The sequence below is a fragment of the Lissotriton vulgaris genome, chromosome 5, assembly GCF_964263255.1.
Source record: "Lissotriton vulgaris chromosome 5, aLisVul1.2, whole genome shotgun sequence".
NCBI classification, from domain to species: Eukaryota; Metazoa; Chordata; class Amphibia; order Caudata; family Salamandridae; genus Lissotriton; species Lissotriton vulgaris.
Genome location: NC_141693.1, coordinates 716,381,269 through 716,403,839, shown reverse-complemented (window position 1 = coordinate 716,403,839; position 22,571 = coordinate 716,381,269). Strand labels below are relative to the sequence as shown.

General features: G+C 43.8%; 1 protein-coding gene across 1 annotated transcript in view; it reads left to right on the top strand.

Annotated features, from left to right (window-relative positions):
* Nucleotides 1-22,571, top strand: part of ZSWIM8 (zinc finger SWIM-type containing 8) — a 2,802,584-nt gene that overhangs the window by 229,229 nt on the left and 2,550,784 nt on the right. The window contains exon 3 of the mRNA XM_086922151.1: nt 4,176-4,270. Within this exon, the coding sequence (XP_086778277.1) occupies nt 4,176-4,270 (95 nt within the window). The remainder of the gene's footprint in view (nt 1-4,175; nt 4,271-22,571) is intronic.

Below are 22,571 nucleotides of genomic sequence, written 5' to 3'. Positions count from 1 at the left end.
GATTTGTGGTGAAAGTCATAACCAGTCACTCTCATTACCCTACAAACCACCTGATTTTAAACACTTTTCAGTAATTTAAATCTTTTTTTGATAATTATAGAAAACATTTTCTAACTAATTAAAAAACAAAAATGGTGTTACTCCCTTTTTAGGTCTCGCCTAGGCAGCGCACATGCGCTGCTCTAGGAGATGACCTTTAGAAATCGGTCAGCTCTTTTAAAGCACTCATGCTTGTGCTGGCATCCACCTTGCGGGAGCGAGCAGCAGCGCGCAGGGGCCATCTGTCTCCAATTAGTGTGGCAGCGCGTGATTGTTTCTCATTTTCCTCCTCACTGCTCGGTTCTACTTTCAGCAGTTTCTAGCTTCTCGTCATTATGGCGAGGGCGATTAAAAGCTGTGACCATCCCTACTTGTTACCAGATCACAGAGACTGCCATTATTGCTTCGCTCATGCCTCTGGCAGTTTCCCCGGTCCCTGCAGTGCCCCTCGCTGTGCTTTTTCTGGCTGACCCTCCACTTGTTATCACCATGGGCTCGAAACTTATTGTTAATTTGTTTCAGTCTGGAGCACTAGCACTTGTGCTTTGCTGTTGTTGCGGTGACCGCAGTCCCGGTTTTCAGGCTCTGGCTGAGGCGCTGGGAAATTCACTCCACTTGTCAGCTCACGTGTGAACTCTACACAGCTGTGCTCCGCTTGTTAGAATGTTGATTTCAACTAGGTTTCATTTTATTTGGGAGGCTGCGCCCTTTTATTTGATCACACGATACCGCTGTGCTTTGTTTCAGCATGACAGACGTGACTAACTTTACTTTTACGAATACTGTGCACACTTCCAGGCCATGTTTTTCAAATGTTTATTTAAACGCAAATTGCTTTCCCCGTCAACTAGTGTTTAATACCCCAACTGGCCCGTCATCAGGGTCTTACAAGATCGCAGCAAATGGTTAAATAAATGCATTTCTCTGTCATTTAATAGTTGAAAGTGCCTGCTTTACACAAGAACTAGATAGCAGGTCATCGTTGATTTGCTTTAGAAAGTGTCCAATTATTAAAGAGTCCAGAGTAATTGGTAAATGGAAAAACATTTTCTCCATTTGCACATCGAACACCTTAATTAGAGCACTATTAAACGGCTTGGTAAAATTGAGAGACGATGTGGCTTTACGGCCGGAGCAGTCGACTTTGAAGTTGGGGAAGCAGGTTCGAGCCTCAGCATCGGTTCACCATCCTGCGATTCTGGGTAAATCACTTAATCTCCCTGTGCCTACCAAAAATGAATGTGTCCTTGCGTGTAACGTAACTGGTGCTCATTTAAAGTGCCCCAATACCTTTGAGTTGAATTTGTGCTATATAGATCTACAAAAAACAAATGGGGCACGGATTGCTTTCAGGTTTTTAGTTAAATTTAAAGTTGTAATATGAGTGCCCTCTCTTGACCATTGATCAAAACAATCCTCTTTCTATTGTTAACCGACATATCTCTAAAAACTCCAGTTTCTGTCGAACATTGTTCCATTATTTTAAAAATACAAACAGACCCTTTAGAAATATAGCTTTATTTGGTATTTAGCTATATTTGAGACTCGAACAATAAATCCATCTGGATTCATTAGGGCGTAATTCCCGTTCTTTGTCACTTGGGCAGTAACCTATCAATTGGGTATTAAATAATGTAAATCACAAACGTAGTACCCACTTTAAAAAGAACCCAAACAAATAATTTTCAAAATTTGGCTCATTATTATTAAACATTTTGATAGAAATACGTGCATAGTAAGGTTCCGTTTACTTGGTACCTAAGAGAGCATCGCTGTACATCTATGACCCATTTACCCCACCCCCTACCGCTGTTAGGTAATAATGCAAACAGGGCACATTGCCATATACTGCTCTGGCCACAGATAACCATTTCTACACGTACCAGCGGTAAGATTGCATCCTGCCCCCTCTTGTCTGCAGAGCATGTGCCAGACACACACAATACCTTAAGTAGATAGTCTATCTTGTGACAACTACCAAGCCAATTACCATTGACAACAATAAATGTGATTGTTGGCAAGATGTGAGCTTAAAAAGGTTGGAGGTTAACAGTAAATGCTTAAACACCCAGGATAATGTGCGCCATGGCTAAATACTTATAAGGTCCCAAAGGCGGGACCTTTCGGCTATGCCAATGCTTGTTTTCCTCTTCACCGCCCCTTCTAAACAATATGTTTGTTGCATTCTACCCACAATACTTATCCTTCCCTGGAAGCCAACATGGTTTATTTAGTACATAGCTCTTGGCTCTTTTGAAACACATGAATGGAATAGTAGTGTGATTTTTTTACTGCACAATTTAAACATTTCACATTTTTAAAACAATGGGAATACACAATTTCAATAAAAACAGGCACTCTGGTAAAATGTAATTTCATTGTGTGCGATTGTGATAGTTGAATTGTTAATTCTAAACACCAAGGCCAATTGATGAGCCTGGTTGCACAAACTAAAGGTATTCTATTTTTGTTTCTGATTCTCGTGGCTTCTGTCTTATTGTGCATTAACCTCTGGTAAGTGGTAAGGTAACTAACTATTTATTTAAATACTGGTCTAACTTGTCTGTAAATTCAGGTCTTGAATAATGATTTAATAGAAGTCCTTCACAATTTTTTTAAACTGTGAAAAAGGCACAGTGCATGTTTGTTTCAAACAATATGTTTTTGCAAAGACAGAGACCCTTTATGCACCTTGATTCAGAATCGCTGAAGGGCTCATAGTCCCCATAATACTTCCTTTTACACAGACCGTCCTACATGCCACTGTGTTTTTAGGTTCTGGGGGAAATCTTTTATCAGTGGCATTAAAGCAGGATCCTCAGTGTTCACCTGTGGTTTTCAAACTACAGGATTTACCTCAGTGCTACACTGATATGAGGAGTTAACTCTACAGAATTGGGTCGGTAAATCAAGAGCAAGGGTCAACTGTCCTGCAGCCCTTAGAAGGACTGATGGTTGTTTTTTAGGTGAACAAATAAGCCTGTTTTTTATAACATAAAGCTTTTCAGAAGACCTTGTCACCTGCTCCTTGTTTCTGCCTCTCTCACTTCCTTTTATACATTTGTATTGAAAATGTTATTAAAGAATTACCAAAGCCAGACACAGTAAATGTGTTGAAAGTAAAATATAAAGCTCTCCGTTTTTCTTTTTACTTATTTTTTCTTGTAAACGCGGACCGAAAACTTCCAAATAGCTGTCTGTATTTATTTTAAAAAAATGAAAAGTAGGAAGTAGGTCTTATGATGGGTTGCCATTACTGTCACTCACGGCTTCAAAGTAGGGGATTCTAAAAATGGGATATTTTGTCCTAAAGAAGCTGAAATAGGTTGTAGATATGTATATGTGTTCTAAAATGCGTCTGTTTTCATTTGAGTGTGTTGTATGTGGCTACTTCTAGCCATCAACCCCATCAGGCGCAGATTTATCCGTTATATAACTTCCTAAATATATCCAATACCGCTTCAAGTTTTTTTCTCCAAAACACAAAATAAACATAGTTCAATGCAAGATAAAAGAGCAAAATTAAAATATGGATAAAAGTAGGGTGATAAGTCAATTAAATACCATAAAATATCTGGAGTACTAAATATGATGCGAAAGAGCTTTATTACAATCTGCTTTCTGTCGAGCAGCTTGCCATTCCTTGATGACCACTAACTCTTTTTCTGGCTAGTCCTATAATACTCCCTTCTGAAAGCACACACACACTCATGTAAGCTGTATCACTGTAGTAAAAGTACTAACAGGCAAACAAACAGAAATCTAATTAAAAAGCATAATTTGGACAAAGAAAAATCATTGACTGCTGGGGCCTTAACTACCTCTTCCAAGCAGTTCACAAATATCAGTATTCTGACTGTATAAGTCACAGAAGTCACATATAACTGATCAATGAATGCCTTTCAGATATCCATAAATCTTTGTAATTTTATATAGTTAAGTGCCAAAGCCTAGAAATAACCGACCACTTGCTGAAAATATATATCTTCCTCTTGTTTACCAATGTTTTTAGTTTACCACTGAGGATATCTTGTATTTAGCAAATGTTTATGCTTCCCAACCGAGGATTATTATTTTTAGACTAGCTATTCTGGGGATTTGCAGTGAAATTAAACAACCTCTCTTTCCTTTTACAGGTTATACTCTTGCTTGGCAAATGGCAGTGCAGACGAATTCCAACGAGGGGAGCAACTGTTCAGAATGCGAGCTGTGAAAGATCCTCTTCAGATAGGTGCGTAGGCGCTTGGTGCTTGAACTCCCATCATCTAAAATAATTGTCTAACATTTAAGAATGACATTTTGACTTCTTGCCTACCAGGCATTGCAAGGTAGCAGGTTACAAAAGACACATTATGAACTTACAGTGGGATACACTCCACCCTTTGCTTACCATTTGTTGACTTTATTGTCACTCTTATTTGTTTATTTATGTGCTTCTTATTTGATGGCTTGCCTTGGTGTTTTTTTAGGTCTCGCTCTAGGAGGGCCTTTAGCCATCGGTCTTTACTTTTCAAGCACTGCACTCGTGCTTATGGCGGCATCCACCTTGCGGGAGCCAGCATCGGCGCGCCACAAGCACGAGTGCAGTGCTTGAAAAGTGGAGAATGCTCTCCCAAGCGCGCTCGCGCACCACTTGCCGGCTCACCACCTGTTCCCTGCCTCCTCTCCCTCTCTATCCTCGCCCACACGTCCAGGCCACTCACTCGCTCCGCCCCCAAAGCGGCAGCTTTTTCTCTATTTTTGCTCCTTCTGTAGCCCCACCCCTTTCTCTATCTTTCTCAGTGCTCTTCTTTCCCCTGCTTCCTTCCTTCCTCTGCTCCTTGGGTTTTTCTGTTGTCTCTTCCATCTTCACACTCTCCTCTATCACTTCATTCGCGGGAGGCGCGGACGGTGTTTTTCTCCTGTACCTTGAACACACGCCTTGTTTACTCTACCAGACTAGATTCCTGAGCTAAACGTCCATGAAAGAGATACCCTGCTCTGTGTGCAGCGCCACCAGTGCAAGTGTCACCTCCCCGTTTTCATGGTTCACTCATTGCCCCAGAGTCTCGTCTCTAGTAAGTACATTGTGACTTCAGGAATTAAGCACGGTTGGGACCAGTTTAAGAACTGTGCGTGAAATGACATCCATTGGTGAACCCGGGCAAAAGGGTGTTACATCTGCAGAGTGAGAGACAATCTCAGTGCACGAGAGTGCCAGCTGTTACGTTATCGCAAGCCGTGATTGGTTCATTAGCGTCAATTAATTATCAGGGCATTCAGAAACTGTTCAGATAAGATTCAAGTCCTGAAAGGTCTGGTTAATGTGTGATTGACGGCAGATGTAACCACTAATATCTATGCACGGCCAAACATCGTAAATGTCTTTTGTCTTTCGACACCCCCTCATCATCTTCCAGCTTGCAGCCAGTGCTTATGGGCCCCACACCGAGAATAACTGTTCTAGCGTTTCTCTCCTGCGAGTAAGCACTTTGTTATTTGTTTTGCGTGTACCTGCCGGATGTGCTGTTTTCCTGTCAGTTGGTTTTCCAATGTAAATATCTCAGTCATGTGGCGCAAAATAGTAAATGTAAAAACAAAAATCATTTCTTCTTTTCGAACAAAGTTCGTGACAGGGTTTTACGTGGGATGATGAAAGTGGGGGGGTCTTTTAAAGGCGCGTGACGTACAATTAAGCGTGCGACCTCCAAGTAAACTACATTTCTGTGATTTCCGTAGTGTCCACCCAACCGCTATTTTGGTGCCTCTGTAATCTTCCTGTTATTGCAGCCAGATATATAGCACAACAACTGACCTACGCCAAAAATCAGCCAGGACTATTGGCTTTGCCTGTGATTGTTAGCTATTTAACATAAAGCACTATTCAAGAGTAAAATGCTACATGGAAAAAAATACAAAACAACATCCTGGAAATAGTTTACACTCGAGATTAAGTAAAATGGGAAACATAAACGGAAACTAAATCTGACATGAATTATTGTAAAAATGTTTACATTCATGGTTTAGCAATCGACCTGTGTTTTTGCGGTTATGGTTAAGGACATGAATACAGGGCTCAATAGGGATCAGTTTCAGGGTCCAGTTTTAGTTACTACAGGGCCTGAGACCTGGATGGACCGATCCCACTTAAAGTCCATGATCAGATGTGGCTGAAAAGACATAAGCATTGATGCAGCAGAATGATTAAAGGTGGTGCATGTCAGCCAGGCCTGGCTCCAGGATTCGGATTCTGGGAGGGCCATGAAGAAGCATGGGGGGGCATGATGAAGAATGGACTTGAGTAGCATCTCCCTGGTGTGGGAGACCTGAGTATAGGCATGCTGGTTGGTCTTCTGTGGGGATGAGCTTCATGTTCTGCCTACTGTGGGGAAGTGATTTCTTGTAACTCTAATTCTAAAGGTTTGTTTTTAGGTCTTGCCTGAGACAGGCCATGGCTGTCTCTTCGAGACATTTAGTAAGTGGCTTCTAAAAGTGCCACCAGAGGCTTTTGCTGGCCTCCAGCTTGCGTTCCCAATCAGGCTCCTCTGGGTGCAGAGGTGAAGGGGGACAGTCGGATGCTCAAATTTCATCCTTCAAGGAAGGAGGCAGTCCACTTGAGGGCGTCTTGCTGTATGCCTATGTTGTAGAGTCTGTTGATGACGGTGTTGTGGGAGACTGTGTCGAACGCTGGGGAGAGGTTGAGGAGGATCAGTGGCACAGTTTCTCCACAGTTGAGAACTGTTCTGATGTCGTATGTGATAGCAACCAGTTCGGTCTCAGTGCTGTGTTGGCACGGAACCCTGATTGCGACTCGTGTAGTAGGTGGTTTCGTTCTAGGAATTTGGTGAGTTGCTGGTTGATGGCTTTCTCTAGAACTTTGACCACGTAAGGGAACAGGCAGATAGGCCGGTAATTTTTGAGATCGCTGGGTCAGTGGAGGCTTTCTTTAGAAGGGGTCTTACGTCTGCGTGTTTCCATTTGTCCAAAAAGGTTGTTGTGAAGTTGGAGGTGTTGAGGATGCCGGTGAGTTGCGTGCTGATTGGGTTAGTTGCGAGAATGTAGAGGTGGTGAAGGCAGGGCCGGTGAGAGAACCAGAGCGTATGGAAGACATGATGGCTGAAGTGGTCAGGGAGGTGAGCGGAGACCAGGTGGCAAGGGTTTCGCTGATGATCGCTGGTTGGTAGATGTTGTTGGGGTTAAGAGTGGCGGGTTGTTGGTTGAAGTTGTTGTAGATGCTGTTGAAGTAGTTGGAGAGGGTGTCACAGAGTTCTTGGGAGGGATGGAGGGTGTTCTCTATGGCTGTTTGGTTGGAGAATTCTTTTACTATTTTAAAGAGTTCCTTTGTGTGGTTGGCCGCGAAGTTGATGCAGGTGGTGATGGCTGCTTTCCTGGCTTTTTTGATGTGCCTGTAGTTGGTGATTAGGTCTGTTGTGTGAGCTGCTCTTTGTGCAGGATTCTTGGTGGCGAGGCTTTGTTTCTCAAGTTGGTGGCAGTTGTGCTTGGTGGATTCTGAGTTCTGGGGTGTACCAGCTGGCCTGTTTGGAGGACTTGTTGGATTTAGTAGGTTTCAGAGAAGCAACTTTGTTGGCACTGTGAGTGATTCAGGCGGGGAAGGTCTGCACAGTCTGGTCAAGGTCTGTTGAGGTCACTGGTTGGGAGGCGGTGAGGGCCCATGCCCACTGAGTTTTGGTGACCTTGTCTCAGCTGCGGTGGGGCAGATCTGGTGCCTGGTGATGTTGTGCTAGGCACCAGTAATGGTGAGGTGTACAATGGTGTGATCAGTCTAGGGTGTGGCTGAATTTGATTCTGCCACTGGAGGTGAAAATGGGGTCAAGCGTATGTTGGGCTTGGTTTTGGTGACCAGTTGGGTGAGGCCATTGTTGTTCAGATTCTCCAGGAGTGTGATGAAATTGACATCGATGGGTTTGTCTGTGGAAGTTTAGGTGGCCGAGTAAGACGTAGGGGAGAGAGTAGATTGCTAGGGGGGCGATGAGGTTGGGGATGGTGGCGCAGAATGTTGCTCGAGGTCTGTAGGCAAGGGTGCATCTTATCATGCTTTTTGCGTTGGTACGTAGTAGGAAGTTGAGGTGTTCCATGAGGGGCGTATGGTCGTCGTTGGTGATGGTGCATCTGATGGTTTCCTTAAAATTTATGGTGATGCCACTGGCTTGTTTGTTGGCGTGGTCTCGGTTTATCTTTTTCTTGCCATCGGGAGTGATACTAGTGATGTTGTTGTTTAAGGAGTGGCAAGCCCCGTTTCGGTGAAGAAGGTATCGTCCGTGAATTTGGTGGTGTTGGTGTCCCAGATTTCTGTTGCATGTTTGCAGAGTGACCAGGCTTTGAACAGGATGCAATGGATCGGTTGCAGGGTGTTCTTGGTCTTGTGTGCAGGAGTGGTGGGGGATCTTTCGTAGGTTATGTCGCAGGTGACGTGGCAGTGTCTGCTGGTCCCAGGTCCTTTGGTGGAGCATGGGAAAGCGGAGACACAGCTGTTGTTTCCGCGTCCGGGGTCCAGGAATTCCTTGGCAGTGTAATGTCTGGTAGCCGTGGGGCCAAGGATTCTGGCGCTGGCTGTTGTCTAACCAGAGGGGCGCTTGCAGCACGTGCTCGCTGGGTAGCCGTGCGGTGGCCTCTATTAGTGGTCCAGCTATTAGGTCCTATGTGCCAAGCAGGGACCTGGAACGGCCAGGGCAGGGCCGGCTGAAGCACAGGGACGGCAAGCTGCCCAGTGGCGGCAGGCAGCCCAGGGTTAGCAGGCAGCAGAGGGGCAGGGACGGCAGCCAAAAGGTACACAGTACCTTAAGCTGGGGGGTAAGGCGAAAGAGGAGTGGCCTGGCCAAGCCTCCTCTGGACTCTGATGGGTGCGGATGGGCTTGCCCTCTGCCCAGTCCCGCAAAGCAGGAGCCCCAGGGATCTTTATTTGGAGCCAGTAGGCATGAAAATCTGCTCAACCAGTTGGCCCCGGCTCCGGGGGGCTACTGGGAAATGGAGTCCGGGTCTCATCTGGTGGTGGGAGGGAGTACAAGGCACTCTCAGCAAGGTAATGCATGCAGCATGAAAAGGAGGGGAGACATCTCCTGGGGGGAAGGGCGGAGAACAGCTTCCAACAAAGTGGGTGCTGCAGGAATCATTATTGGTACCAGGAGGAGCAAAAACTGCTTAACCAGCTGGCCTGCCTCTCTGGCTGCTGGTAAATTTAGTTCTGGTCTCGTCTGGTGGTGGGAAGAGGTATGAGGCGCTCTCTGTGCTGTAATGCAGGCAGCAGGAACAGGAGAGGAGACACCTCTGGGAGGGACGTACAGAGAGTGGATCAGGTCTTGTCTGCCCTGAATCCGGGAGACTGGATGGTAGCGTTGGACTTGCAGGATGCCTTTTTTCACATCTCCATCCTGAATGCCCATCCTGTTTTTTTACGGTAGACCGCAAGCATTTTTAATTCACTGTGCTCCCTTTTGGCCTTACCAGTGCCCCTCTGGTGTTTACCAAGGTGATTGCGGTGGTCGCAGCTCATCTTAGCTGGTTAGGGGTGACAATCTTCCCCTATCTCGACGACAGGCTGCTCACCTCAGGCTGTCGCCTCCCACCTCTAAGCTACTGCAAATCTCCTGCATTAGCTGGGGTTCACTAGGAACATGCCGATGTTACACCTGACTCCCTCTCAAATGTTCCCTTTCATCAGATCTGTTCTAGACACAGTGTACTTTCAAGCTTATTCTCCAGAGCTGCGAGTCCAGGGTATTCAGGCTATGATACCGATGTTTCAGCATCTATCCTGGGTTTCAGTGAGACTGACTCTGAAGTTGCTGGGCCTCATGGCCCCTGCATCCTGCTGGCGACTCAATCCAGAACGCATCATTCCAGAACGCATATAGGCTCTGCAGTGGGATCTGAAGTTTCAGTGGGTGCAGCCTCAGGGAATCGCTCCAACATGGTCCAGATCTTGGAGAAAATTGCAGTAGTGGATAACAAACCATCTCTGGTGACTTTAATACCAACTTATGTATTTCCCCAGGGATATTAAAGTCACCAGAGATGATGAACTGTGCCAGGCAATACAGCCTCTGTAGTTACTTTATTATTCCTAACAACATATTCATGTGCTCGTCTTTTGTCTCCTCACTTGGATGAATGTAAACATTAAGTAGTATTAATATTGTTACAGACCCATCGCTTTTGTGCTGTTCCAGTTTGGATACAAGAACCCAATTCGTCCCTATAGTTAGTTTTTCTAGAGTCCAATCCAGTTTGGTCGAGAAATAAGAGGACATACCGCCCTTTGGGTGTCCAAATTTAGCTGATTTTATTGCTGGCTCATGATGGCCGGCAAAACCTATGATATTTTTCCGAGTTATGCTCCACGTTTTCTAGACTATGGGTATTCCAAGAGAAAATGTTGGTAACTTTTTGAAATTCTTGTGGTGCATTGGTTCCTCAGGATTGCGAGTTAAGACAACGTTTTTGAGGCCCCATCCTATTGTCTTTAATCACTTGCTTGATTGTGTTAAATTAATCTATACTCCTTTCAAGTTGGGCTGTTGCCCGAGGCCTTGTAATTATTAAGTTCTCGAAGGATTTGTGATTTGTTACTGCTCCTATGGCACCTCTCAGTAGAGATCCCTCACTTTTCTTTTTGGGGAGAAGCGGACCTGGGTAGCATGGGGCCTCTATCCTTTGTAGTTCAATGTCCCAAGCCTTAAATTTTTGCTGTTGTCATTATATGCTCTGCAATTTCCGGTGAAGACCAACTTGTTACTGTTACCTCTCTCTTAATCATGGATGGAAGTTTAACCGCAATCGGGGAGTGAGACTAAAATGGAGTAAGCTAAATCCCTCTCAATTCGAGGAGAACATTGTTAAAACTAATTTAAGCCAAATCCTTTCATATTTATCTTATGATTCACCCCCAGATGTGGTCATACAGGACTTTGAATTAATGTGTAAAAATGTTGCTAAAGACTTAACAAAGTCAGTGAAAAGGAGGGAATTACAGAAACCCATATGGTTTAATGCTGAGTGCTCCGGGGCACATAAAGATCTTAAGAAAGCCATGCATATAACCCAGCGGGACCAACTTTTAATTAAGAGAGTAAGAAAAACCTATAAACGTGTTATTGGCCAGAGGAAGGTTGAACTGAGAAGACTAGCCTGGGAAGATCTTGAAAGAGCTAGCAATCTCAGGGATTCTAAGAGTTTTTGGGAAGTTATTAACCGTCCCCTTTTCTCTTACAAAGCAAGGGGTATGGAATCGACAATATCGGGGGAAGCTTGGGAACTCCACTTCTCCAAAATATTCGACCCAAACCACATCTCACCTCAAGACCAAAGGGAAGAAGCAGTAATTAATCGAGATACTGCATACCAACTTAGTTCTTCCCTGACTGTAAGTGAGGGTGAGGATGCCCTGGCAAAGGGTATTTCCTCGAAAGCTCCAGACCCTGATGGGGTGCCCTTGGATGTGTTTAAAAGCAAGCCCAACTATGGGCCCCCTTGATGGTTAATGTCTTTAAAGCAGCAATAGTGGGTCACATTCCTTCATCATGGAAAGAGGCAGTAGTAGTGCCAATCTGTAAAAAAGGTAACAGGAATGATCCCGTATGCTACAGACCCATCTCCTTAATTGATGCCACATGTAAAGTCCTGGGGAGGGTAATACTTGTACGCCTGGAATCATGAGCCTATGCCTCTGGACTTATTTCAATACACAATATGGCTTCAGAAGGGGTATGGGAACAAACTAACAGTGCCTCAATTTATCACTGGTTATGGGTAAGTAAATGAAGGCCGGGGGGGGGAGGGTCAATCCACCTGGCCTTCATGGACTTATCCAGTGCATCCGATACAGTAAATCTGAGGAAACTGTGGAAATTAATGGAAAAAATGGGCTTTGAGGAACCACTTATCACACTGTTGCGCAGGTTGCATGCCTCTACTACTGTCGTCATTCGGTATGGTCCTGGGGGGGGGGGGGGGGGGGGGGGAGACAAGGTCAATTGCTTCTACAGAGGGGGTTCGCCAAGGTTGAATACTGACCCCTTTTCAAATCCTTTTTATACACAAATGGTTTGGAGTCTTTCTGCTAAAGCACCAATTAGATTTTCCTAGCATAGGAGGCAAATTAGTACCTTTGTTAGCATATGCTGATGACGCTGTCTTGATGGCTTTGATTGCCAACAGCCTCCAAATAACCTTAAATGCTTTCACTGACTTCACGCTGGAATTGGACCTAAAAGTACATTTTAGTAAATATTTTATCATGGTGTGTGGTCCTAACCGAACTAAAACAAGGGAATTTGTGGTGAAGGAAAAGATTATTGAAAAGGTGGCCAATTATTTTTTTAACAAAAAATTGAGTTGTAAGCAACTGATTGTGACCAGGGTCCAACACACTAGCAGAATAGTAGAGGGGCTGTTTAGTTTTGCTTGTAAATTGGGACATACGCTGGTTGCCGAAATGATAACCCTATACAAATCCAAATGCCTGTCAGTAGCTACATACGGAGCGGCCATATGGTGTTGTGTGTCGATTTAGGTACCGTAAATAAATTTCCCTATGTATGCCCTTATATAGGTACAATTCATATTTCCCTTATTTAGGCATAGACATCCAGCCCTTATTTAGGCATTGCCCATACTAACCAAATACAGGCATGGTCAACTATATCCGTTCATCTTCGTCACAATGAGTTCTTGGAAAACCAGACTCTTAAGCCTTTAGACTTCCCCTTGCTTGGATATTGATTTCTCCAAGAACTCATTTATTATGCATGAACATCTATTCCTTAGGGGTTCATTCACGACGTTCTTATGCCCGACTTGCATGTCAATACTGGCATTCCTAAACCCCTTCAAGGTATAAATATACCTTCACTTACTATGGCAAACCATGGTTCAGCTGCCTGCTTGCACGACGCGGTTCTTCACGGCAAGTTCGGAAGGAAGTAGAGTTCCTAACTCACGCACTTACCAGACGTTGTCATCCTCCTCGCAGAGAATCCAGCTCCAGTGTTTCTGAGTCCCCTTGCGGGGTGTTGGAGTCCGAGACTCGGAAAGAGATTCCAACCTCACTCATTCTAAGGTATGGAGCTGACTAGAACCTAGAGAAACTTTTGGCAACTCTTGGCTAAACTCGACTATAGCTAAACAGCACCTACTTGTTCCCTCGTTCTACACTTAGGTTAGGTACACTGGGGTAGGATTATTTAGAAGTACCAGATGAGTATTTTAGCCTGTGTTATTTATGTATGTATTTTTATGAATATATGTTGTAGCTACACATCATGCTCTTGCAGTATTATTTTATCTTACTGCTAACGCTGTACGTATTATACTTAGCATTCTGTCTTACGATTGTAGTAGTTCATATCTCCTGCATGAGAAATAAGACTGTTCAATAAACCCTTTTTATTGAAACGCCTAGTTCTCTATTTCTGTGCAACTCTGTAGAAACGAAGCATACACGATTGACTGAGTGAAACTTATTTATTGTTTCCATGATTCTGAGATTGTTCCGATTCGAAGGGAAACAAAGTTGTCATGTTTATGCGGTTGTCAAAAACAAATCTCTTCTTCTTTATTCGAGAAGTTTCTAGTGACCTTTGCGTTAGCTGGCACACACAAGTAATTAAGTTTAAAGTACTCGACCGAGACAAACTGTCCTCAGTCCTATGTCAAATCTATAGTGTATATTATTCCAATGCGCAGAGCCTATCGGAGATATAGGAACTACACTACATGGTGCTCAACAATTTGGTAAGGCACTAATTTAACGCAAGATACTGAAGTAACTCAGTTGTGCTTTTCTCAGGGACCCCTACTCATAATACTCCATAAGACGTCTGAAGTGGGTAGGGATAATATCCGTCATAGCTGAGTAGGACGAAAAATCCTATGTATTAGCTGTTTGGTTTGTTTAGCGTTGAAGGATACAGTGTTCCAAAATATTGTGCGACGTATCTTTGTTCCCTTGAAACGTGCTCTGCAATTTTCAGTAAACAATGTCTACTAACGGCAACAACACAGAAACCGGTGAAGCTGAAACTGATGAAGTTGCAGTTGCTTTTAATTATACAGGTTTTAATGAAATCGATGAGAATGTTATAATCATTCCTGTTAATTTAAGAAGAGCCATCACTCTAAATGTATTAAACATGGCCTAACACAAAGAGGTGGTAGAGCTGTTTTTGTGATAGAGGCACATGAATCTCACCAGACAGAGGCATTCTACTCATGTATAGTATTCCCTGAATCAAATCCAGTAACTAAAATGTTTCACTTCGGGGGGAGGAGCTACGCTAGCAAGCAAGATGGCCGCTTAAGCTCCCGGCTCCGCCGACATCCGCCAGCAGCTCGTATATCCTGCAAGTTATCCTGATTTCACACCGGACTCCCGTATGTGTGAGGAGTAGCTGACTCTGAAGGCGCAATCCCCAACTTTTTATCATACTGGGTGACAGAGATATGCCGTGTTTCTTTCTTGGCCTACCCCGGAGCTGAAGCCGGGGCCTCGATTTCCAACCCATCCGGGCTGGAATTGAACAACATCGGCTGGAACCTTGGGCTTTGTCCTGTCTCCCGAACTGAGATATAATCTTCCTGGTTTTTGACGGCGATTTCGTATCCTGCCTGCACCACAAACGCTACGGCATGTCACATCGTTTGCTGGCCCCGTATCCGGCGCCTGGAGACACAGTAAGCTTGCCGTGAGGGTGCGGACGGGAGCCCTTATCAGCGGCGAAGGAGCAACATCGTGAGGTGAGAGCGCCCGTTGGTGGTGTCCGCTCCAGATTTGCTTGCTACCCCGGAGAAGCCGGCCTCCGGGGGTTTGCATCCTGATCTGTTGCTTGCGGAAGGAGATGGAGGGGACAAAAGACACGCCACCGCTGCACGCCGTAATGGCGGCCATTAGAGCGCTCCACTCATAGATCATCGTCAACTACCGGGCACTGTCTGTAACGATGGACGACCTTTGCTGGAGACCGGACAGTGGCTTTTTGCCATCATCGCAGCCAGCGGTGCTATCGACGGAACATCGTATATCCGACTTCGAGGTCCCTGTGCAGGAGCCGGATTCCTTTGGCGCTGCGGATTCCTATAATACAGATCGCGCGCCCGTGAACATTGTCAGCGTTCCCTGTTTGAGCCCTATCTCGCCGAACATCACTTTGGACAACCTTGACTGCCTCAACAAGATCACCTGTGACTATTGGAGGGTTTTATCATCCTGCCACGCTTTTCCTCGCTTGCCTTGTGTAGACTGTGAACTTTTATCCTTTAATTGGCTTGTTCGTACTGACTTGCATTTCCATGAAAGCTTTACCGTTCTCACTGCTGCTGTGGCCTTGGTTACAACTACTCCAGTGAACACTCGTACTGGCCAGGGTTGACTTGTGGGGTTTTTCAGGACACGGGACAATAATGTAATCGGTTGCTGGGATTGTGACCTGTGAACTGCAGGAGTCGGGTGGTATGTTTGGTACTTCCCCGGATTGATTGTGTATTTCTTTTGAATTTGGTTCCGGGGGGTTGCATCTGGTGTGGGGGAGGGGAGCCCGGGAGTGTGTGTTTTTGTTCCTCCTCGTCTGTTGCTTTCTTCTTTTAGGGATGCTTCTGGGCGACAGGCACGCTGCTAGTGGGTTAGGCCGTAGCCATTGCAGGGGTGCAGGGTGGTTGGGGGGGGGTTGTTATTTTGCCTTTGTTTTGTTCTATGGCCCCCTTTTTCTTCTCTTTTTTCTTTCGGGTATTCCTCTGGGCGACAGGCCAGCAGGGTGGGGGGTGTGAGGGGGGTTTGTTATTTTGCCTTTGTTGTGTTCTATGGCCCCTTTTCTTTTTCTTTTTCTCGCAGGATCCGGTCGTGATAACTTTCGGTTTCATCCTGATGTATACGAGTGTGCGGGGTATGGAGTGGGTGGCTGTGATGATAGATAGGTAGCTTAGTTCTTTACCTTTAGTGAACTTAATGGCGCTTGCGTTTTTACTGTTGGCCTATTTTGATCCACGACTGCTTTTAATACCTACCCGCATATTTTATACCTCCGAATGTGTAGCTCCGGCTATTCTGTATTTACTTCTTCATCTCGTTTGGGGGGGGGGGGGGTAAATATAAAATGAAACCTTATTCATATCCTTGATTCGAAATGTTTCCAATACATCGTCTATCCTTTACCGCTGCCGGACCCATGGGTTCTCGGCTGAAGAGCTGTGTTATTGGCATTACTGATCTGTGTTACATGCATGTGGTACCTGCCCCTGCCGCTGCAGGGTTTCTTTTGTATCTTGTGTTGAACGATATAATAAAGGTTTTCAAAAAAAAATAAATGTTTCACTTCTACAAAGAAGATGATCCTCCAGAGGAATATATTACTTTCGAGGATATTGAAATCCCACTCACATGCCACGAGCATGAGCTCTGGTTTAAAGGTGCCCTAAAACATTTAAATCACATTACCAGGCTCGGTCCACCAGGTAGACCAGGAGCAACATGGCTGGTTTTAGCAGGTTACACACCTCATCCTAAAATCGAAGACATGACAGATGTAGAATTACTTGCTCAACTCAGAGTTAATCAAAATCTACAGACAATTGGTCTAAAATGTCATGAGGACTTTTACAGTCCAACCAACATTAGTTATTCCACAACAAACCTCACACCTGGGGAATACACTAAAAATCACTCCACAGACTTTACACGCTGTCATGGGTAAATTGCCCGCAAAACGTGAACAAATTCCATTCTGGATAGCACAAAAAATTAATCAAATCGAAGCGGTATTTCCTAATACCAGCCCTTATGAGAAACATAGAATTCTAACAATCTGTTTACCAATGGGGATCACACCACATATGGAAAACTGCACCACTTGGTGCACAGTCTTTGCTGCAATTTATAATATTATCTAATATTAAAAGAGAACCAGCATTGGTGGCAATCTACCAGAAATTAAGGGAATTTGATGTAAGAGAACAACCCCTAGAACTAGCAAGAATAATTGAAAAATCCTATTAAGAATTAGGCAGAGACGGTGGGGGGGGGGAGAGGGGGGGATCACCTAGGGGGGTTTTGTTCTAACATTCACACTTGATTACACTGACATTGCTACCAAGAACCCATTGAACATGGGTAAATATTTTCCTGCTGTACAATGTTCGTCTACGAGTTCTTGCCTTGTACTGGGACGATGATTAAGGCTGGTATTCGTTTCTGATGTAATGTCTTCCTGAGCTATCAACTCAATAAACAATGTTTAAAAAAAGAATTAGGCAGAGACAGTTTGAGTGGGAAACCAGTTAAACCACAACTGTCTGAAATTCCTGAAAAGGTCTTTACTAAAAATAATCCTACATCTACTAAAAAGAAGTGGGAAAATAGCAAACAAACCTTCCAAAGAGAAGCGTTCTCATTCCCGAGGTAGGTCTCCTCAAAAGGAGCCCTCTGAAAGGAGGTACAACCTCAGGAATAGGGATAATTTGAGAAAACCTGACCGGTATCAAGCTACTGATACACTTTCCTCTCGTACCTTTCAGATATCGTCAGAAGGTAGCAGGTCTAAAGATCAGACATGCTGAGGATTCTGGAAACACAACTCAAGAACGGAGAATGGGCTTAGACAATGTTGGACAGCGCAGCAGAAGTAACAATAGCTCGACAGAACCTGAAGGGACTTCTGGAGACAGTGGACTTGAATGAAGACATTCAAGTTGAGACTGCAGACACCAGGGTTAGTTCTCCACATAGGTTATATGAAATAACACTCCGGATGGAGGGAGACATACAGAGAAAAGTGAAGGCACTCTTTTGGGAGCGAACTTCAAAGGGTTATGATATACTTCTAGCAGAGCAGGACTGGCCCCCAGAATTTGTCAGAGAATGCCCACATGGCGAAGACATCATTATGCCAGCATTCTCTAACCATATTCCAGTACATTTAAAATATACGTATGCCAGGAAATGGGCAGTTGCCCAAGCCCCAGCATTATATAAAAATCATGTAGGATGAGATGAGGATTCACCTCACCACAAAATGGAGTTAAAACGTCAGCCAACTGCACACAGGCAGTATTCAATTAATCAAGAAGCTAAAAAACAGGTCAGAGAGATCTTAGATCAACTTGAATACTAAGGGGTGATTGAAACATGCACCTCATCAATGAACAATCCTTTGTTTGCTGTCTCCAAACCAGACAATACATATCATCTAGGTTTGAATTAGAGACACCTAAACTCTTGTTGTAAAATATTTGCAGTGCAAAATGCACACAGTACAGCAATAATGAACAACATTGCGCGTAAAAAATACAAAACCACATTAGACATATCAAATGGGTTCTTTTGTCAAAATATTGCACCTGAAAGTAGGTATTTTACTGCTTTCACAATAATGGGGACTTAAAGTCAATTCTGTCGTTTTCCTCAAGGATTCAAGAATAGTCCCGGGTTATTCTCAGCAAGGGTAACAGAGTTACTACAAACTTATGATGAAGAGGCATTGTCATATGTCGATGATATCTTCCTGACAGACGATGACCTGAACAGGCACTTGAACAGGGTGAACCCCAATATACTGGGCTTCGCCTCTGAAGGATTTAAATTCAATTTAAAAAAATCAAGAATTGCCCATCTCAACGTTCGTTTCCTAGGTTATGAACTATCAAGTGAAGGCAAAAGCCTGGCAGCCAACTTTTTAGAAAAGTGTGCGCTGCTCCAACAACGCTTTGGGAACAAGTAGTTCAGTTGCGAAACGGACTACAAAACACTCACGTGATACACACGCTGAGTCATCAACGTGATGGTGTTCATGTTTAAGGGAATTCATTGGCTGATAAACATGGAATGAAGAGCAGCTTTGATTTATGAAGCACATCTGGGAGAGGGCCTGATAAATCAGGGGATCTCTAAAACAATATTAACTTTAAAAGAAATGTACTGGTGGCCAGGAGTGAATAAACTTATTCACTTGTTCATCAATGATTGCATAGACTTCAATTGAGATTGCAGCACAGAATGCCACCAGATACCTGACTATAACATAGGCAGCCCACTTCAGACACCATTGTTAGACAACATTAGACTTTCTACATGCAGGCATCCTTATGGACGAATGCAGTCCCATAAACAGTAAATCAAGGTTCATTTGGATGTGGCCTCAGCGCTCGGCTGACGCTCGAACTGTTATAAAAGATTTGCGAGTCTTTATCGGCACAAAGGCAATAGGCACACTGCACTCTGACCAGGGCCCTGCGTTTAGCTCTCGAGCTTACAAAGAAGCCATGGCCAGTTTGGGCGTTTGAGGTGTTCTTCTCCACTCCATCCTGAGGGAAATTCTGTTGTGGAAAGAAAAAAACGGGACATAATACAGTCTATAGCAGCTAGGGTATTAGGTTCGGGTAATGGGTGGGTCAAACATCTTTATGGGATTCAACGAGCATTAAACAATTTGCCAAGAAGTTCTCTAGGGGTTGGCACGCCATATGAGGTCCTATTTTTGGACAGGAATGTTAGTTCTGGACCTTGATTGTCATGGAACAGTGGTGGAAAATAAGAAATTTGATATCAAATATCGTTTGGCTATTTTACAGGACTTAAATGAAATAAGATCGAAACAAAGCAACGTCCTTCTGAAGCCTACCACCACTGGGGAAAAAGCAACAGTCCCAGCACGGCCTGTCTGTATCCCAAAGCTTGGTGATCTAGTCAGAGAAAGGATTGCGGACAAGAAGGAATTTGGGCCTTCTTACAGACAACCAGTACCTGTCCTGGCATTCCACGGATCAAGAAAAGTACTACTGCCGCCCTTGCTGGTAAAAAGGAGAAAAGATTTGTGTCCATCGACCTAATCAAACCAAACTGTGTGGCCGATACTAAGCAGTAGGCCAAGTGGACTCTGCCAATGTAGTAGACGCACTCCTCTAGCTACAATCCAAGAGGTTTAAACTGAAAGACTCATTACCTTTGAAGATTCTACAGTAAGAAAAGAAAGACTCCGCAACAAAGCTATGGAACTCGTACCTCTTGAGACCCAAATAACAGGTCGTCCTGATACACCTGTCTACAATGAAGTAACAAGTGATCAAGTGGTTCCAGCGATTTCAAAAAACCCGGATGCAATCCCAACCATTGACAGAACTGCCTCTGGCTATTTCATTAACTTTGATACGTTTTCTGAGGATCCCAGCGAACCTGAAACGACGCCAGCAAAAATAACTTTCAAAGAACAAGCAACAACGTTTTTTCATCACCTGAAAAAGACTTATCTGTTTTCACCATGGATTGAACTATGGATTGTGTTGGAAATATTTTTCTTTCTACTTTGGTTAACTCTGGTAATAACTCTGGATGTACTGATAAATGGAAGATATATTCAAATGGCCACGGCAAGTAAAAAAGTGAACTTACTTCTTGAGCCACACAAACATCCCAACGTGAACAAAGAGACTTGTCAGCAGTGAACATCACAGCCGTTCCTATTCCAGATGGTATAGTTTGAGACAGAACTGAATATTAAATTTTTGGCCCGTCGGAGCTTTTGAAGATTCTACACCTATTCAAGATTTCATTAAGTGACTTTTTTACCTATAGTACCTTCTGTGATGATTGGGACTTCGAGACTTTTAATAACACGATGTCTGATCTAGAACTATCTATAGTATTCACAAATCATGAATATTTAGAAGGTTCATCAGACTATGAACAAATGTATTGTTATAACCATTATGGTAATCATTTCTTGCACAAATCTGCCATGCCTAGAAATGTATATATGTATAACCAGTGGGAACATTGTCCTACACCTCCAAAGGGTTGCTCAAAAACTTTTGCAATGAAATTTCCATATTTTTCAGGGTTCAATGTATCCAAAGCAGAAACGTTTTACTTTAAAAATGTGACCAAGACAGGAACGAAAAATATGTTAAATACGAAACAGATTTATTCTGCAGCCTTTAATGCCCAACTGTCTAGACAGGGTTTCGACTTTTGGAAAGACAACATTGAGACAAAATCTGTCTGGGGTACAAAAGATTGGCAAGTGCAGGGGGTAGAAGCTTTGTTTGGAGCCTGCATCATCCCTGAGCAAATTATGTTTTTGAATGACACTGTCCAACAAACGTCTTGCCTTGGGTTAGCCAAGATCAAAGACATGAACACACCGACCATACCTATACCTGCAAGTAATAGCACTACACGGGGGGAGGTCGACGTACATAATATTTTGCATCACAACAGAACAGATCCAGATTGGAACAAATGGTTGTTCTGGCCCATAGACGCAAACAACTGTCAAGATCGATTCCTGAACAAAACTCAGGGTTTCACTATCAATAGGCCAGACCCACGATATGTTCAAAGACAGTATCCTGGGATAATAACAACATACAGTGTAGGGAAACTATGCCTTGATTGGCTACAGATAGCTATACTGCAGGATATAACACAACACTTATCTTTACTTCAAGATGGCGCAGACCTTAGGGAATTCTTGCTAGGACCAAGAAAACCGCGTCAAAAACATTTCATATATGCCGGTATCTATGCTGCATATAACGAAATATGGAAGATTACCCAAGCAGAAACTGTTAAACGAATACGAGAAATTGATTGTATTAATTTAGAGAAATCTCTCTCTGTAGTAGACAATGGGTTAACAACTCTGTCGTCCAGGATATTTTCATTGGACAACATTGTGTCTTGTGCCATAGACATCATGGAACACGACTTGGTCATGTTGCAACATGGTCAGTCTCAATTACGTTCTATCATGCTATTAGGCTGGACGCTACAAAACTTGCGTGCAGGCTAAATCAACACTACGTCACTGTTTTCAGAATTCAGTCTCCCTGATAAACAGATCAAACTGGCACAAAGGGAAGCAGATTATACTGTGCTGAGTATTGAAAAACTGGAAAGATTACCATTCATGGTAGCAGAGAAACTAGCTACTGAGTGGAACATACATGGTAAAATGTCTCTGCCTGTTACAATTTTCCATTTTCAGTATTGCCTAAAACATATACCAGCCGGCAAATATGAAAGTTTGGGTAAAGAATACATCAAGACATCCTGGAGTTTACCGTACACACAGAGATGTTGGAGTGGGGTTGTGAAGTGTTTCTTAGCGATACTAACTGTGAAAACGCACTAAGCGGTTCTCTCCTATGTCAGGGTATTTACTCACACGGTGCCTGCGATGGTTCCACTACAAACTTATCCTGTCACCTGCAAGGCTCACCAGCTGCAGTGATTAATCCCATTTTTGTCCAACTTTCGAATGGAAGTTACCTTGTGTTGAATGATCACAGCTGCTCTGGCATGTTGCCAGGTATCCCATATCTAGTGGCTGTTTAATCCAGGGTCACTTGCTGTATGCAAGTATTGTTTCCACTAACCAAGACAGCCAGGGACTCGCCTTTATGGCCTTCACTGAGCAGCTCTTCTATATGAATTGATACTCAACAGTGCCACTGGCCACTGACCTTGACCTCGGACAAAGAAACCTATGATCTACAAGTCGCAAGAACTTCTGCCGAGATACATGCCCATTTGAATACAAACTGCCCTATAC